Source organism: Convolutriloba macropyga, chromosome 5 (genome assembly GCF_964194025.1).
Source record: "Convolutriloba macropyga chromosome 5, txConMacr16.3, whole genome shotgun sequence".
NCBI lineage: Eukaryota > Metazoa > Xenacoelomorpha > Acoela > Convolutidae > Convolutriloba > Convolutriloba macropyga.
In genome coordinates this window covers 36,522,033-36,540,814 of record NC_134472.1, presented here as the reverse complement: position 1 = coordinate 36,540,814, position 18,782 = coordinate 36,522,033, and the positions used below count along the sequence as shown (strand labels likewise).

Here is an 18,782-nt window from a genome sequence, read left to right as displayed (position 1 = left end):
ATATTTTATTGTTGTTTTTTTTCACACGTGTGCTTAAAATAATTGGCTGTAATCTAAATTTGTTTGTTTCAATAAAGGAAACATTCTTTTGTTGTCTTTTAGTTATCTGTTTGTCTATTTATGTTTCCTGGTGCTAGGACAATAGATCGAATTACAACAGATCGAAAGCAAAAATTGGGACAGTAGATCAAAAATTAAATTGTTTAAGTTGCGTTTTGGTCAATCAGATTTGAGAGCTCATTTATTATACAGTAGATAACAAGTTATGTTGTGATAATTTGTTCGGTTGTGACAGCCCCATATCAAGTCCCATAGGCAGCTAAGGCATGACCGTGGCTCGCGAGGCAAGGCAAGAATGTGGTAATTATATTGCAGCTCGCAGATAATGCTCAGTTTCAACCAATAAGAATAGAGATTGTATTTCGATCTATTGTTCCAACATTTCCGATCTATTGTCCGGTCACCTTGTTTTCTGACTGTTCTGTATTTGGTTCTGATTCTGAACACTATCTAAGATTTCAACGCGCCCTTTTTTTTCTCAAGCATTGTTGAAGCTGGCCAATTTTTCACTATGAGTTAACCAATTGATTTTTAGCTAACGCATATTTTTTCCTACCTCTAAAACATAGCTAAGCACACTTTTCTACCCGCAAGACATCCCACTCATCTACCACCGGCTCGACTCCAAACACTTAAAAAATCTCAATTAAAGCCTTTTAATGACTTTCTCTTTGTTTTTCGAACACTGGACATTAACACTAGTTTAATCATTAAAACATAGCATTGAGCAACTGCTGGTAATATTCAAGGTCGAAAGGTTGTTTTTGGAGCGAAAATACTAGTGTAATCCGGAGTCTTCTTGTTTCCTTTTTTTTCTACCTATTTAGTATATTGGCAAATTTGTCCTTAAAGTAAACGAAGCTATTTCAAATAGACATGACATACTTCGCTGAGAACTGATTTCGATGCTCGTTAATCAATCTTGGTTAGTTGTAGACTTACGGATAACTTAGTACAATCAAAATAAAGCTCTTATTTCAAACAGTTAGTCAATATAATTTCAGAATTTCTAAAACAATTGATGGGTGTTTGAGTCGAAATGAAATCCTGAACAATAATTCCCTGTCTCAATGGTCAGTTTCAAATCCATTCAGCAATTTAATTGTTTGTAAAAAAATGAATTAGCTTAACAAAGTTCTATCCAACGTCAGAGCAAACCCCCGTTGTTGCTGAGACGGAGATGCCGGTATGAGCTGAAGCGACAAAGACTAATTTAATTAGTCATTTCTAACATTAGTTAATACTTTGATTGAATCAATCAGATTGTTTGGTCGATTAAATTCATGCTTTTTTCGGCTAGATTTCTTTTTTTTTCTATTATTCTACACACATCCATTCGGCTACAATTCTCAGCTATCGTTAAAATGGATATTTTAAAATTGTGTACCAAATTTACAGTGAATTGATTAAAATTGATTTAGGTATGATTAAATGATTTATAAAATAATTTATTGTTGTTTTTTTACAAGTATGCTTAAAGTATTTGGCTGTAGTCTAAATTTATTTGTTTCAATAAAGAAAACATTTTTTTGTTGTCTTTTAGTCATCTGTTTGTCTATTTTTGTTTTTTAGTGCCAGGACAATAGATCGAATTACAACAGATTGAAAGCAAAAATTGGGACAGTAGATCAAAAATTAAATTGTTTAAGTTGCGTTTTGGCCAATCAGATTTGAGAGCTCATTTATTATACAGTGTATAACAAGTTCTGTTGTGATATTTTGTTCGGTTGTGATAGGTTCACATCAAGTCCCATCGCGAGGCATGGCCAGAATGTGGTAATTATATTGCAGCTCGCAGATAATGCCCAATTTCAACCAATAAGAATAGAGATTGATTTCCGATCTATTGTCCGAACTTTTCTGTTTTCGATCTGTTGTCCTTTCGATCTATTGTCCGGTCACCTTCTTTTCTGACTGTTCTGTATTTGGTTCTGATTCTGAACAACTATCTAAGATTTCAACGCGCCCTTTTGCTCTCAAGCATTGTTGAAGCTGACCAATTTTTTACTATGAGTTAACCTATTGTGTAAGTTATTAATTGCACATGAACACACAAAATAGTGACATTACCGTTCTATCTAAAAATTTATCTTATGTTAACAAGCTTCACATTTTTAGAACTTTTTTCTGATGTTGCGGAATAACCTGCTAAGGGAGGGATGACTCGCGGCACAAACGAAACAGAATATATATATTGTAAAATCACTGGTGACAAATTTCTTAAATTAAAATTTTTTAATTAGTAAGGGTGCTCATTCAATCAGTCGGCAAGTTTCATCCATAATATTCTTCAGAGATGCTGTGGTTGTGTAGGAATGAAACCTCTCTCATTGTTCATAATTGCACTGGTAGTCACGTGCCTCACCCCTGACCCCGATCCTCCTCCCATTACCCCTGCTGATGACGTCAGCAATACTTTGGACGCTTGACCTCCATGATTTGCTGTTGACGTGCCTGCCTTGGCAGACGTTGTTGCCAAATACCTGAAGACATTCGTTTAAATGAACAAAACACTCGTACCCGCGCGGAGTTCAAACCCTTAATCCACCTCTAAATACCACGAGTCAGGGTGTAATTCCTATTCCACCCTTATTCTTGAGGAAAAGAGCGTGGGAGAACTTATATAAAAGTTAGACTGTTTGTACAGTTAGCTCCTCTTACACTCTTTGAATGCTCATTTCGCACTTTTCCCCGCTGGTTTTGAAAAAATATTGACCTATGTACCAGCATAAGGCGACGTAAACAGGCGATTCAATAAGGTGAGTTCGCACACGATGTTCTGACCCGCTCACCAACATTCTCGGGTTAATTGTCGATCAAATGAACGAGAGATTAAAAGATTCAAATTAATACAGAGATATTTCTGTTTCGTCATTTAAAACTTGATGGACTCTCAAATAAATACAGACGGAACAAAAAACAATTTCTTAAGCGGAAAAACTAACAATTTTACTTGATACACACGATTCTGCTGAACAACCAACAACAAAAAAAGCTCTATACTAATTTCAAAGTAAATTTCAAGCTCCGATGTCTTCAGGATAACATTACATTATAATTATTTAACTTGAGCGACCTCAATTTATTTTCAATTTTTGTTTGAACTCAAAAATTAATTATTTTGTACAAAACTCATTTTAAAAAAGCGAGGCGAGCCAAGTATAACCAAAACATTAATAACACCGACCGAAATTCATTATTGTTTTTAAGAACAATTAATTTCAAAGTAAGAAAACCGTGGATAACCATAGAAAATACTTGACAAATACAACTATGCTTCCTGAGAAAGCACAAGAGATCTGCTAGTAATGAGACCAGATTATAAGACTGCATAACTGATCAAAAAGAATAGTCAGAGCCTTTGTAACTGTATATCGGCTATTTCTTCACAGTTGCATATTTCAGTTCAATACTATTTGACAATCTTTGTTTTTTTTCAGTATCAAATTGGACTAGGTTTGATACAGATCACACAAGACGGGATCTCCTAATGTACACCAGTTCACTCCCACAGAAACAAATTGAAAAATAAATAACTCGAAGAACTGATTGGGCAAAAAAATTAAACTTAAACTCAAAATAACTTTTGCTCTTGGTAATCACGAGTTGAAATATAAGAAGCTGGGGTATGTACAAACTGAATTGCAGCTAAAAAATTTCACAGAAAAAGGTTACAGTAGCACTAATTTACTTCTCAGAAATTTTTTTAATGCAAGGCACTATAACAAATTACTTGCTCAAGAATACTTAAAGTACACGACACAGTAACACGCTATTTAAAGATCAAGATAGTTTATTTGTGCAATCGATTCGCTGAGAAAAAGACAAAAGGCCAATGTCTGCGGTTGTTGCTGTCGAGCGTATTTTTTTCTGTGGCTCTTTCATTCACCTTTTTCTCCTTATTGCCTGACTATATTTGTAACTGTAATTATTACTACCACTATGAAGTGTATAGTTACTAAAACAACAGAATAAGGACAAAATAAACAGCAAAAACAAACGAGTTTTCCGGTCTTCTTTTTGATGGTGACAAACATTCTCCTACGCTAGCTATTCAAGCTAAGCTCAAACACGACTCATTGAAAACCTCTATTATAGCATTTTCAGGCAAACGTTTTAGAAGGAAAAAAACTGCAACAGGTTTTAGAAGAAATTCCACCCTTAAAAAAATTGTCGGTAAACCAAAAATCTTCTGTAGACCCCAATTGAGCACGTCATTTCAAAATAAATTCAAGTAAAGGCTACGCTTGAAAACTACTTCTTCCTCCGCTTTCTTTACTTTTCCAGCATGATCAGGTCCCATTGAGTTCAAAAATTTTCAAAAACTAAAGAAAAAGTTTTTAAAATATCCGACTTGATTAGGGCTAAATGTCCTCAAATGGTGGCTTATATTGGGGGTTGAGGGGCTTGACTAAGGAGTGTCAATTTTTTAAGATTACCGCTCTTCACATCTTGAAATTGTTTCCTCAAAACGGTTTCGGTAAATCGCACACCTAGAGACTAGGAAGGCGCAAAACTCTAAGAGAGCTGCTCCATCACTTAATGTCCTCAAAGCGCTACCTGTTTATCCCGTTTTTGAGGACAACGGGTCAGACGCAAAATTAGTCAAGCAAAAAAAGACTAATTTAATTGCTAAATTTTTAGAGCAATTTATAGAACTAAGCATCCATTACAATCGAAGCCTACGGATTATAGCAAATTGCAATCAGACGAATTATCATCTCATTATCCGCTCGGAGCCACCGAAAAGGTTTAAAAATGCTATTCTTCTTAAATTATCAGTAGTGCGGAAAATTACTCCAGAAGGAACACAATAGCTTTAATTAATGGTTAAGTGACTCTGCTTGAAGTAACTGAGAACTTCTGGCGTTTATCGAGAACTGCGAAGCGTTTCGAGATATTAAGTCAGAATTTCGAAGTGACTTCTGCAGAGTCACTTAACCATGCTTAAAACATAAAACGCGGACGTTTTAAAATGACGAAAGTCAGCAGAAGACAAATTATGGCTAAATAGCAACTTCTGTCATGTGAATTTCTGGCACTGCAGGCTTTCGGCGTTTTAAATTGTGGACGTTAGTGTTTTAATTAGTTTTAAATTAAAAACGGGTAAAAGAACGTTTCAAATAGTTTTGATAGATAGTTAGGGTTTCAACTAGCCGTAACTGTACATTACGGAGAATGCGTGAGTGGGTTCATGCGCAGTGTGTTTTTCAAAAGTATCAGCAATTTAAAAATATCTGATTTGGGGCTAATTATCATTAAAAAAACAACACTCACAATTTCGCAAAAATAGTGAAATAAAAAAATTCAGCAACACTTTGCCTACTTTGAAAACTTAAATCACATCATTCAGCAGAGTTAACCTGCTAAAGCAAAAGAAAAGTAAATTTGACTACAGAACTTTTAGAAATGCAAAAAAAAAACTTTGTTGAAGGTTGGCCGATCTTCACAAAAGATTTAAAACTCGATAACTTCTCAAAATAGAGCAAAATTCAAACAACTTGAAATTATTTAACTCAAGGATAGAGGTATCAGTTGGCCACAATTGACCGAAGAAAAACTTAGCTGCGCACAATTTGCCTCCACCACTAAATTCTTTTTCAAAAAGATTAGGAAAATTTTATAGCAATTTGCTCTTGATAACTCATTTTCTAAAAATGTCGACGTTCAGTGGGTGGCACAGAACACATATTAACTGAACAAGCTTAACAACGCGTTTTATTTTGCTGAAATGCCTCTAATGAAAACAAGTATATTTTTTGCAAAACATAACATTTGAGCAATTATGGAACCATTTCAATTTCTTCATTGTACAACTTCCTCAAAGCAATGGTTTTCCATGATCTGGGGATAATTTGGTCGTCTTTGAATATCATTACTTCTCAATTTGATGTTCAAAAATGTCAATTGGATTGTAGTGCTACCGTTTAAGGTACAATTTGCTGCGAAAAAACACAGAAGTGCCCATGCAAATAAAAAAGTGCAGTAAAAATCATTTTTTTGTTTTAAAAGATGTTTATACTGCAGGTTATGTTTTTACATTAATTCTATCTTTTAGAACTTTAGCAGTAATTCTATAACTAAAATTCTGAAACTGACTGCATGAAGTGGTATATTTGATCACAATCTTTTTTTGCAATTTCGAAAGCGAAAGTCGAAACTCTCAGTTTCAAGAAACATTGGATGACCCAAGGTTTTGCACTTTAGTTGTGGAAAAACACTTTAGAGGTGGAAAATTTATCGGCATGTTAAATTTAGCAGTAAAAATTGACATTAAAATTGACATAAATTGGCAACAAAAATGGCATTTAAGTTCTTTAGTGGTAAAATCAAAAACAGTCAATTAATACGCGCGTGTACATGCTTAAAAATAAAGAATGCAAAAAAGAGGAAATTCGTTGAATGAAGATAGAAATTGTTGATTAATTGTGCCAATCTAGACAACCATACTTCATTAAAACGAAAATACCATTTATGAAAAAAATTTCGGGAAAATCAACAACGTTAAAACATTAATTTGTGGCTTAGTACTTATTAACTATAATAAGTACTAAGCCACAAATTTGTCATAGTTAGAAAATTCTCAAATAAAAAATATTTAAGTCCAACGGTGCCTCTAATTGTTTGGAATCCACTTAGTGAGGAGAGGAACTATATGATCAACTGGCTTTTTTTGAACACAAACCATTTTTACCCAATTTGGATATTGCTGCCACATTATGCTCATAAAAATTCGAGGTGTTTTTAAGCGCCACATTACGTTGCGGTGTTAACCGTGGAATCGTATAATTGAAGTTTTTGAAATCGACCTAATTGTTCCGACCCCTCTTGAGGGGGAGAGGAACTATATACTCAACTGGGTTTTTTTTGTTCAGTCAATTTTGGCCGATCGATATATTCATCGTAGAGAGTTGAGACTGGTATCATTGATTTTACGTTTAAAGACAAAATACATTGTCGGCTATTTTCATTGAATTTTTTTTGTCACAAATTCCGGCTAAAATTTTCACAAAATTCAGACTTTTTCATCAAAAACAGCACCAAATAAGTTTCTTTAATCCACTCTGATTAAATTTGCTGGAAGTGCACACCCAAACACCAATAACACAATCTTTGTAGACTGAAACGGGGGCTAATCCCACTTCAATTTCCCTTGAGAGTGCTCTGTAAAAAAAACTTTGCAATTTTTTGCTAACTTTATTCGTTGACTATCAAAAACGCAGCATTTACTTTTGATTTTTTAACAAACAAAATATCTATATCAATGACATTCCAAAAATAAAATATTCCTAATGGACAATCAACATTAGCACGATTAGTTCTGTACCAATCTTGGACCGTTACAATCCAAAAAAAATTTCGGATTGTCATCAGTCGGTTTTTTATTTAAAAAAATTCGATATTTTTATATTAAATTAATAACAGAACATTTCATATCAAAGCTCACTAGTCATAGGTCCTATTGGCTTCCTAATTAGCTCGAAATTAATTAATCTAGTTGATTAATTGAAAGCTTATGGTCGTTTTGACTTTTAATATAATTGATTTTCAAATATAAAATGGCTTAATGAACTTTGCCTCCAATTTTCTCTTACTTTGGCCAACTTGCAGCTTAGTGTCAGCAATCAAAGAGTGCTCCTTCTTTCTGCTGAATTCAAATTTAGTCTTTATTGCGGTTTTACGAGTTAAGTTATGGTGTTCTGTCTTTGATTCTACTAGATTTCACAAATTTTTTTTAGTTTTTAGGTATTTGCCGATTTTTCATGTCTTCTAATTTTGTCAAATTATCACGTTATTATCTGTTCAAATATCACAATTTTCGCGTTCAAAATAACGCACAATTGATATTATATAAATCCTTAAAGATATAGATTGGTTCTTTACAGCTTCGACAATACTTTCTCAAATAATTTAATTGAATTCTTTAATTTTGTCTTTAATTGTCGTTTTTACTTTGTCTTTTTAGTCGTATTTAATTTCCTGTACAATGACTCGGTTTGATTGGCTTTTTATGGAAAATTAGATGAGCCGATGTTCTGATATTCCAAGATAGATAATGGCTTTCATGACTTTGAAAACAATTGTTTTCCAAAACGAAAAAAAAACATTTCAACTTCGCAATTTCGTTCCTTTTATTGTCTGTTTGTTGCCTGGTCTGGTTAATTAAAGGTTAAAGATGTCATTATTTCTGTCAAGGGAAGGTGTCAAAAGGTATTGGTGTCACAAAATCTAATGTTTTTATAGAGTTCGTTATGATTTTACTGGCTTCGACACGGGTTTTTCACAAAAAAAGTAAATTAATTTTTGATTATTGTCATATTTGACGTTCTTTTTGTAGACGTAAGACATGTTCTGGATAAGTCCAGGTTTCCATGGCTTCCTTTGGAAGAACAAACGAACCTATTCAATTTTTTCATTTGGAAAATAATGGCTTTCATGTTTTTGGAAAAAAACATTTTTCGATAAAAACAAGTGTCACATAATCTTGTTTTATTTCTTTTTGGTCTAATTGTTACCTAGTTTCATTAACGAGAGGTCACATAAAACATTTCAAGACAAGTTGTCAAAGAGGATTGGTGTCACAAAATCTAATGTTTTAAGAGAATTCGTTATAACTTTACTGGCTTCCACACGGGTTTTTCACAAAAAAAAGTAAATGAATTTTTGATTTGTGTCATATTTGACGTTCTTTTTGTAGACGTAAGACACATTCTGAATAATTGCAGTTCTCAAAACCTTCCTTTGGAAGAATGGACAAACCTATTCAACTTTTTCATTTTGTAATTAATGGCTTTCATGTCTTTGGAAATAAATTTTTTTCGAAAAACAAGCATTACAAAATTTTGAAGTTTTGTCTAAATGTTGCTTATTTTCATTAATGAGTGGCCACATAATACATTATCGGTGTTCGATGAAGGTGCAATCGAACATATTTTGGGGGCCAAAGTATGGCTTTACGGCTTCCAAAGCATTTTCTGGCAAGTTTTAATTGATTTTTTTTTATTGTCTATTTGTTGTTCTTTTTGTAACTGCATAAAAAATTGAATACCAAGAGTTCTTAATTCTCTTCTATAGAAGCATCGGTAATTGTAAACCTATGGGGTATTTTAGTTGATTCGTAATGGTTTTCATTACTTTGAAATTAATTGTTTTTTTTAAGCTTTATTATGAACTGGTGAATAACCATTTTTTTTCTGGTGAATTACAAGTTATTTTGTTTATTTTCAGTTTTATCTGACGCTATTTTGACTTTGATATTAGGTTTTGTTTTTTAAAACGGACATAAATTTTTTTATGTAATTAATGTTTGTTGTTGTTGTTTGATTTTGCCGTTCGTCTTTGCTCGCTTTCTTAATATCGGCATATCTCATCGATCTAATGCATCATTTTTTACTCCACTGAGTTATTTGCTTTGGAGTCTATCTTTTCGTTCATACACCAGTTTTTTTTGAAAAATACTTCTTTTTTTGTGTTTTTCTATCTGTTCCTCATTTGGTAGACAATTATGCCGAAATTGTGGATGAGCGGGGTCGGAACCTTATGTGCGATCGCACATTACCGAGCCGCCTTGTTAGGATTATAATGTTTTTTGTAAAAATCATCACATTTTTGTCAATGCGAAGTCAAATTGATGCAGTGTGTTTGATAACAATAGAAAATTGAAGTTAATAAAAGAAATAAGTTTTTTAATGTTAAAATATTTCAAACTGCTTTTAAAGAGAGTGCGCGGCGTTATGAAAAGACTTTTCCCCAACTTCTCGACTATGTAGCTTAACCGTGTAACTTTATTGTCAATTTTACCTCCCCCCCAAGACCTTTTCTGTCTTTTCATCTAATGAGGCCTGGTGATTCGATAATTAAATATGTTTTACTTGTGCCAGAGTAGTTCGATGAGAGCAGTGAAGAATGAGAGTCCAGAACCCATGCCCAGAATGTAGAACACACCTGCCACATTCTGAATGGCTATTCCCTCCGCCTCCTTCCCTCCACTCCCAATCGAATCGTCATCTATTCACATGCAATAGACTCTTTTAGTCAACAGTTGCCTACCCAACTACATTTTTATCGAAACTTGATGAAAGTATAACCGTAACCGTTGTTTAAATAAACTGATACTGCAGTATGAGCAATAATAATTATCATGATCACACTTTTAACTACAATTTGTGATAACAGACTTCAAACTAATAGTAATCATTAAAAATTAAAACCATTTTAAAACCCGCTAACACTTCTGTTTTATCTTTCAAAAGATGGTTATCATGCCTTCGACTTATGAACAGACCCTGCTCGACGCAAGATTGGTATGAAAAGATCATTCTCGACCCACAATTGCCTCTAAAAGACTTGAGCTCTACTTTATTGAAGACCTACGTCATCATGAAGTTATCTCGACCCAATTTTTTTGCATATAGACTTTATCTTGACCCATTTTTTTGCTTCTCAAAACTATTTTGACCCAACTTTGATGCTTGACTATATTTCGACTCAATCAATAACTATAACGTGACTTTTGGTGGACTCAAATTAACCACGCTGGAATTTAGATAACTCAAATGTCTGTTTGACTTTTGCTAAAGTCCAAATAATGATTTTGAAAAATTGGTTCGAGCAATTGTCAAGTCACTAGTACAGCAAAAGCCTTTTGATGAGTCTGCAGTTCCCCCTTACGTGCAATTTTACGTGCAATTTTTCTGCTCACAATTGCTTATAAGGTAGTCAGCCTGCGTGCTCTTTAAATTTTGGCGATTCAGATGAACCACCAATCTATCAAAAAATCTGCATTGTTTTTTTTAAATGGTTATTCATAATTTTAAAAGGAAAAACAACTGAATAGCACCACATTTTCATCACGGCATTTGGGAAGAACGCAGCTACAATTAAACTACAAGTTTCACTCAGTCAACTAATGTGGCAATACAGTCCAGCTGCGATAACCATACGAATCGCAAAAAATTTTAAATCCTTTGGCATTTTTCCAACTGTGCAATAAATTAAACTGCAGTTGTGCAGTGCTGCAGTGCTGTGCAGTCTTTTTCCTTTGCTCCTGCTGTATGTAAAGAAGAAAAACATTTTTTTAATTCCGGAATTTGCTAAAAAGCAGATTTATGAACAGACTTTTTTTCGACCCCCGAAAAACATGCTCGACCTATTTAAAACACGATTTCACGACCCATGCAAAAACCATGCTCGACCGATAATTTTTCTTTGGCTTAATTATTAAAACAAATAAAATATTTTTTCTCGACTTATAGAAAAACCAACACGCTGGACCCAAAATGCCTATGAAAAACCTTTACTCGAATAAAAAAATTGATATTTTTGTCACGTTTTGAAGTTATTCCTCCGTTTTGTTTACTTATTGCTTAGTTTTGTTGCCATACTTTTACTGGAATATTACCGAGGGGAAAAATAATTTTCTAAAATAATAAAATTTAAATGTGCTTTATTTACTCAATTTCATGTAAGGACATTATTTGGGAGCACTTGAGTACTTTATAGCGTCAAGTGGGCTTTGAAGTACCATTCTTAAGTGTTTTAATTGATGTTCGCCTAATGTCCACAAGGCTTCAGGTCAATTTTTTTTTTGACTAATGGCTACAAAAATTGTGTTTATCTAATCAACTTTTCGCCTAATTACCCATCCCCGTCTGGTTTAAATAAGCACTTCCCTACAGCTACCAAAATTTCTCCAATTTGAAGCCTGTGTAACCATTATGTTGCACAAGGTTGGTTTTTGCTTAAGACAAGTAACAAAAGCATTAATTGGCATAAAACTAATTTCTTGAAGTTCGTTTTAAATTTTTAAGTTTGCAAACATGTAAACTGTTCTGATTATAACCCTAAGGGAAATACCCACATGCTTTCAAATGTTAAATAAAATAATCTCAGTATCAGTGTTGTTATTAATACTAAAATGTAATAATTATAACAATATAATAATCTTAAAATTGTGGCTGTTCAGTCTTAAAGGTAAAATTAGAATTTGAAGGCTCCTATTTGTCTATTAAAGGGTATTTTTTTGTGCTGAACGAGCAAAAACTCGGTTAAAACATTTTAAAATAATTTTACTGTTAGAAGTCCTCACTGAAGAGGGCAATTTAAGAGACGTTAGAAAGCTTAAGAGACGTTATAGAACACAATTTTTGACAATCCCTTTGTCAAAGGCTGGTTTGCATTTTCTTTTCTTAATCCGCAACTACTAATGTGAGGGTTTTTCATGCAATTAGTCACAAATTAGACTTTTTTATTAGGCTTTCGATTTGACGCTTATTATCAGCTATGGTGGACAAAAGTGATAATTTTGAGTAAATTTACTCGAGGCATTGCGCCTTTTGCAACGTACTACAATCTGCAATAACCTGAGCAGGTGGTCTCTCCCTCGAACCACTTCTGTTTAATCTTATCCAGTTCCCCTGACTCTTGTAGTCTCAGGATCGATAGTGTGATCGTCTCCCAGTAGGCTGCTCCCTTTGGCACTGCGAATGCGTAGTTCTTCCTGTTAAACGGCTTCCCCACTGTTGTAAGGTCCTTACAGTGTAACTTCCTCTGATACTGCAGTACCGGGTCGTCCCACAAAAATGCGTAGTTACCTTAAAGTGCAAACCATTACAAGAGTCTGCCGTTACAGAATTTTTGAGTAATTCACTCAATTTTGAAGCTGGTTTCCATGTTTATATCTTAGAAAGTTAGCTTTAGCTTCATTGAAGGGCCGTGGGGTGAGCATGATGAAGGGGTCGGGGGTGCTGAGGTTAAGGGATGAGAAGTGAAGGCGAAGTGAGGGGCGTAAAACTCTAAGAACTGCCCCCCTCACACTGTTTACGCCCGGTTTTCGCTTTTGGTCATATATATAGCTGGTTCAATCATGCCAACCAATCAAGACAACAAGCTCAGTGAGTTTTAACACAAGAAAAACAAGAAGTTACTTTACGACTGGAAAATGCGGCAGCTCATTACATAACTCACCCTCCAGAACCCGATTGAATCCTTCGATGGCACTTTTGACCATTGGAGAGGGATCCGAAGTGTCCATGTATGTCCAGATCTTCTCGTAGACAGAGTCCACACTCGCCTGACTCCGGAAGAATTCTGCCAGACTGCTGGGACTCACCTACTCAATCAAAACTGGCTTCGAAAAAAATTCAAACAAAAAACACCCATATTTAGATTGGATAAAAAACAGCGGAAAAAAAACCCCAATGGAAATAAACACCATAGGAAATAACCGCTCACTTGATTGTTGAGGAGCTGCACATTTATCAAATTTGGTCATGCCTCCTGCCTCAGCGGCCCGTGGGAATTGATATGACACTATCACTATAGACCAAATTATCACGACTGATGATTAAATTTTTCGTGGGTTTTTGATACCCAACCAGCTGATTTTCTTACAATTTTTTCCTACCAAACTACTAACAACTAAAAGACTTCCTACAAACAACTAAAATATGCAATTTAATCAAATTAGAAAAGCTTCTATCAGAGCATCTAGGTTGAGGGTGCGCGACCCAAGCCAGTCCTGATTAGACCGACTCGCGATGCGCGCCACAGGTTTAATACCTCAGGACCAATGGGTCAATTACAAGCTTAAAATCGTGGACAATGATTACGTTTATCCGCGAATACGAGTGACAAAATCTATGTTTTGTTCGTCACGGTTTTCGACGGTTAGAATATCGATATTCGTCAGAATGTCGATTTTCATCATGTACAATAGTTACCTAACGTGGAAAAATGTGAACAATTTTCTGTTATTCACGAAAGACAAAAAACTTTTGCAACGTAATGAATTAATTTCGTGTCAAAAAGTGCTCGAACAAAATGGGGCTGAAATTTTTGTTCTAATAATGGCTCGGGAAACAATTATCGAAAGCTAAACTTCACTTTTATTTAACTATTTGCAGAATTTGGCTCCACAGAATACTTTGCGTCTGCTCGTGCCGATAATAAAAAATGATGACAAAATGATCAATTTCAAAATTAAAAGATCTCACGAGTCTTCAAAGTTTACAAATTAGATCACATTTGACAAGCAAAATTATCGCTTATCATCGCCGATCAAACTGTGTGTACGATTGAAGTAAACAGCACACTGAGAAGCAGGAAATATCTTGCTGTTAACCACATTTATTGGCAGTAAAAATAATAGAAGCATTCAGCGCAATCTTTGTGTAGTTGTGGTTAAAAAAAGCTTGCAGGGCACTGACCGTTCCATATGGCATCTTTGTCTGTTCAGCCAGATCATCCAGACTCTCAATTGGGGTCTCCATTCTGGTGACTGTGAGGAAGGCTGCCAGGTTGGCAGTGTAAGTGGCTATTATGATGAGGGTAAAGAACCACCAGAATGTGCCCAGGATCCTGCCAGAGATAGAGAGGGGAGTTGCGTCTCCACCCTGCTGCATAAGAGATGCCAGAGCAAACCTGAAAAGCGGTGAACGCAAGGTAAGTCGAAGTAAAATTTCAAAATTGGACTTGCTTGCCTACCGGCTTGCTTGACCGCCACCCTGAAAAGCATTTAGAGAGATTTAAGGATTTTTGATCAGACATGTTTGGTCTGTGTCCAGAAAAATTATAGACTTATTAACAAGGACGCATCAGACCTATGTCTAGATAGAGTTATGATCAGACTTCTTAGACATATGTTCAGGCTTTCCAGATCTGTGACTAGACAATTTCCAGACTTATGACCAGACATCCAAAAACAAATTTAAACTTCTCGCTCGTATGTGTATGCAACTGCCAGACAACCGAATTACTTCCAGACCATCGCAAAAAATCGACTTTGTACATTGTGGGGGAACCTGGAATTACGTACCACATGGCATTGTTGAAAGAGAACTCGTCAGTGCCCATGAGGTTGAATCGAGAGAAGGGAGAGAGTCGGCTGAGGACAAACAGCATCAAACCCACTGCGAAAGTGGCCACTGAGATACAGATCCACACTTGCACTGTCAATGGCTCAAGGAACCCAAAGATACTTGTTGTCTTCTTCGGGCGAGGAATCAGAATTGACACTCCGTAGTCCATGTACGAAGCTACATAATATCGACACCTTTATTACTAATCATTCACACAATATTATGAGTCGGTGCCGAGTAAATAACACAAACCAAACGATATGGGCTATCTGTCAATGCTCCCACCCCCACACCGAGGACATAAAAGCGGTGCCTTAATTTATAATTTGTTGTTTATTAGCTTTTTATTTTTAGGCGAAGAGGCTTTTTTGGGCCCCGTGGCTAAAGTGACCTCTGTTATCCGACACTTTTGCGCTTTAAGATCAGAAAACGCAACAATCACACTTTCTTCAGCTCCTTTTCTAGTGCTCGGAGGTGAAGGTCTAACCCGAGACTAAGTTTAGTGTCGGACTATATCAATTTGGCCAATTTCTGACCTGTGAAATCGACTACTAGTTCCCTGTCATAGTTTCGTATCATGCCTGCCACTGCCATGTCTGCCCTCTTGTACAGCACATCCCCCACTAGACCACTCCACCTTCCACTCTCTATGTCCAGGGTCCCATACTGGCTGTCAGCAACCTACAGTGTAAACTATTGTCTTTTTATATCTGTCCCAAAAAAAGACGCTCTGTTATGTGAGTTTTCCCATAAAGTTCCGACCCCGCTCATTCACAATTGAAAACTTAATGGTCTTTCAAAAGAAGACGAGATAAGAAACTTTCAACAATTCACATGCGAAGTTAATTGGTGCATGAGTTTGAAAAAGTGTTAAAAACTCAAACCACTAAATGAAATAAGTAATGCCACATTAGAGGATCAATGATCCTTGTCGTTAATGAGATTACAGGACAACACAAACAATTTTTTTAAAAAAAGAACAACAACAAGAAACACATTAATTATGGCAAAAACTCCATATCCATTTTTAATTTTCAAATAAGTTAGTAACAAAGTCAAAATAGCATCAGAAAAAACATAAAGAAAATAAATTAATTTATCGTTTGCTAAAAAGCAGATGTGACTTTTTTATTGAGACTAAGTAACAAGTCGACACAAAGGAGAACAAAAATGGACAAAAAATGGACAAATAAAAATCAGTTGAAATTCTTGAAACCAAAAATTTCAAAAAAAAATCCGACAAATTTTTTGAAACCACAGATTCAAAAGTCATCACAGCCATTAACCGTAAACTTATAAAAAAATAGATAGATTTGCATTTGGTCAATAGGAAGCCTTGGTTCCTGTTATTGGCGAGACTAAGTCATAAGATAACAAATTAACAACAAAAACAGGTAGAACTGAAATTAAATCTAGCAACTTACGAAAGCAAACACTATTGTAGCCATCAAAACAATAAGCTAAAACCTGTTAAGATTTCTGCTAAGAAAGGAACTATATGAAAGGACAAAAACGGAACCATAAATAAAGGGGAGAATCAAAAACTTAATTGAAATAAACAGTGTTCGAATCATAAAACCCGGCGTAAAAACATTAAGCCAATAGGCAGACTAAAATTTGATCCACACACACAAAAAAGGGACCTGCAATAAATAAGACTTAGTTATAAGTAAGCAAAAAGAACAGCAAAAGGGGCAAAATTAAAAAATAAGCTATTATTTGAAAAAAAACAACAATTTCAAATTCATTAAAAACCGTTTACTATCTTTTAGAGGCATTAAAAAGGACCCCCTGGAACTCAAAAGAATGACAATTGGATATATCGGTTTTCAGATGTAACCATACGACTCCAAACAACATAACAAACAGAGGTAAATTATCCAGTGAAATATTTTTTCACTGAGCCAATTTTTGACGCCAATGGGGCCAGTCAGTAAGCTGATAATGTGAGGTGACACCAAAACTGGACAGCAAATATGAGAAAAACATGAAAAATATCAAATTTACTCATAAACTCGTAGTATCTAAGACATAGAACCATTAGTTGAATAAAAAACGCTAAGTTGATTAGTTTTGGATCACACCAGAAGGTGGGATTGAACTGCCATTTATAAAACTCAAGAACAAGTTGCCAAAAATGACATTTATAAAGCGCCAAAAATTAAAAGTTCCTTAACTGTTTTTGAAGAAAAATATATTCGATTTCATATGTGCCATTAGGTATCAACCTTAAACATTAGATGATCAACTTATTGCTTTTAAAAGACCCAATTTGATTTCCGATTAAAGGCATTGGAGAACAAAAGAACACAAATATAAAAAGAATTCAATATTTCTTAAAAAATTTCAAAAACACATGTTTGAAGCCAGAAAAAAAACCACGAGCTATTCTCTTAAAAAAGAATTTATCTTCAATGAGCTTCATTTGAAATTAAATTGGATCAATCATTATTTTGACCTTGATATGGGAACAGATTTGTCAGTAAATGACATAAAAAACAACGAAAAACACTAAAAATCAAAAAACAATGCAGCCCGTCAACAAACCGAAACATTTTGAGTGTAGGGAGCTAGTATAAGAACACAACCAGTATCTTCATAGCTGCATGCGCATGAAAAATGAAAGTCACCTAATTGTTCCAAATTCAGTTGTAAAACACAAATGCGGGAAAACTGACGCTAAAGACGAACACTTTTAGGTCCAATGTCAAATAAAATGTTCACAAAATTTTTAAACTTTGCCGAATTCCACGTAGAATTTGAAATTTGAAAAACCTTTCGAACTAATTTTTCTAAAACTGACAGGTTTTCTTAAGATACTGCAGAAAACCTCTTTTCGAAGCATACATCATTAGGTCAAAAATGATTGATCAAGAAATGGAGTGGAGCATATGATTCCGTCCCACATTAAGGTATCTTTGGAACCAAAATTCAATACAAGGAAGGTTTTTCGTTCCGAGACTTTCTCAGAAAATTCAATTTTATAAGAGGTAGCTGAGAGGGTTGTATCGATACAAGACTGCCCCTAGAGGACCAGGACGAGCGCACCCAAGTGTTGTCTCCAAAACCTTTTAGGACCATGAATTTCGATGTAAATTACGCAGAACACCAAAAGATTTAAAATAGTATTTAGTCATCAAAATTTTTTGAGTACCCTTTTCAGCACAATTTGGAACAACTGTGAACTAAAAACACTAACTATAAACATCCAGAATTGACAGACTAACATAATTTGATATCTAATTTACAGATGAACATTACTTATGTTTCAGATAGAAAAAAAATGAGTAGGACTTAGAGCCATGACATCATCGCATCAGAACCTAAGTGCTGGCTTCAAGACTTGAATAAGATGATGATTTTCATTCTAAATTACTCAGAGGATCAAAAAAGACGAAAATTAGTATTTAGTCACCAGAATTGCTTGAATAATTTTTCAGCCCACGTTTGACAACTTTTCAAAAAAAATTACTGCGACCTAAATATGTAACCATAAACCTCATACACAAAAAAACTAACTTGCTACGTAACTTAAGTTACAGTTACAGATGAACATGACCTAGATATATAGCAGAACAAAAGTGTTCATTTAGACTCAGTTCCATGTTTAAAAAGATTTAGTACAAAAGTGTTGGCTCCAAGAATTGAATGGGACCATGATCATCATTCTAAGTTACTCAGAGAATCAGTAAAAAAAATAAAACTGTTTTAACTCATTAGAATCTATTGAGTTCCTTCTTCAGCCTGTGTTAGATCAACTTTTTTAGAAAAATACTGCAAACAAAAACCTATAACCAAAATCAACTACAATCATCGGACAAACAAAACTTCGATACTTTTTATACAGATGAATATGATCATGTA

At 34.7% G+C, this 18,782-nt stretch overlaps 1 protein-coding gene across 3 annotated transcripts in view; it reads right to left on the bottom strand.

Moving 5' to 3' along the window:
- Positions 1 to 2,223: 2,223 nt before the first annotated feature.
- LOC142339366 (uncharacterized) overlaps positions 2,224 to 18,782 on the bottom strand; it is a 56,145-nt gene continuing 39,586 nt past the window's right edge. For all 3 annotated transcript variants that reach the window (XM_075389370.1, XM_075389369.1, XM_075389368.1), the window contains 7 exons: positions 15,455 to 15,599; positions 14,876 to 15,095; positions 14,268 to 14,481; positions 13,027 to 13,171; positions 12,423 to 12,653; positions 9,933 to 10,068; positions 2,224 to 2,543 (listed from right to left, as the gene is read on the bottom strand). In XM_075389370.1, the coding sequence (XP_075245485.1) occupies positions 2,351 to 2,543; positions 9,933 to 10,068; positions 12,423 to 12,653; positions 13,027 to 13,171; positions 14,268 to 14,481; positions 14,876 to 15,095; positions 15,455 to 15,599 (1,284 nt within the window). In that variant the 3' untranslated portion in view covers positions 2,224 to 2,350. The remainder of the gene's footprint in view (positions 2,544 to 9,932; positions 10,069 to 12,422; positions 12,654 to 13,026; positions 13,172 to 14,267; positions 14,482 to 14,875; positions 15,096 to 15,454; positions 15,600 to 18,782) is intronic.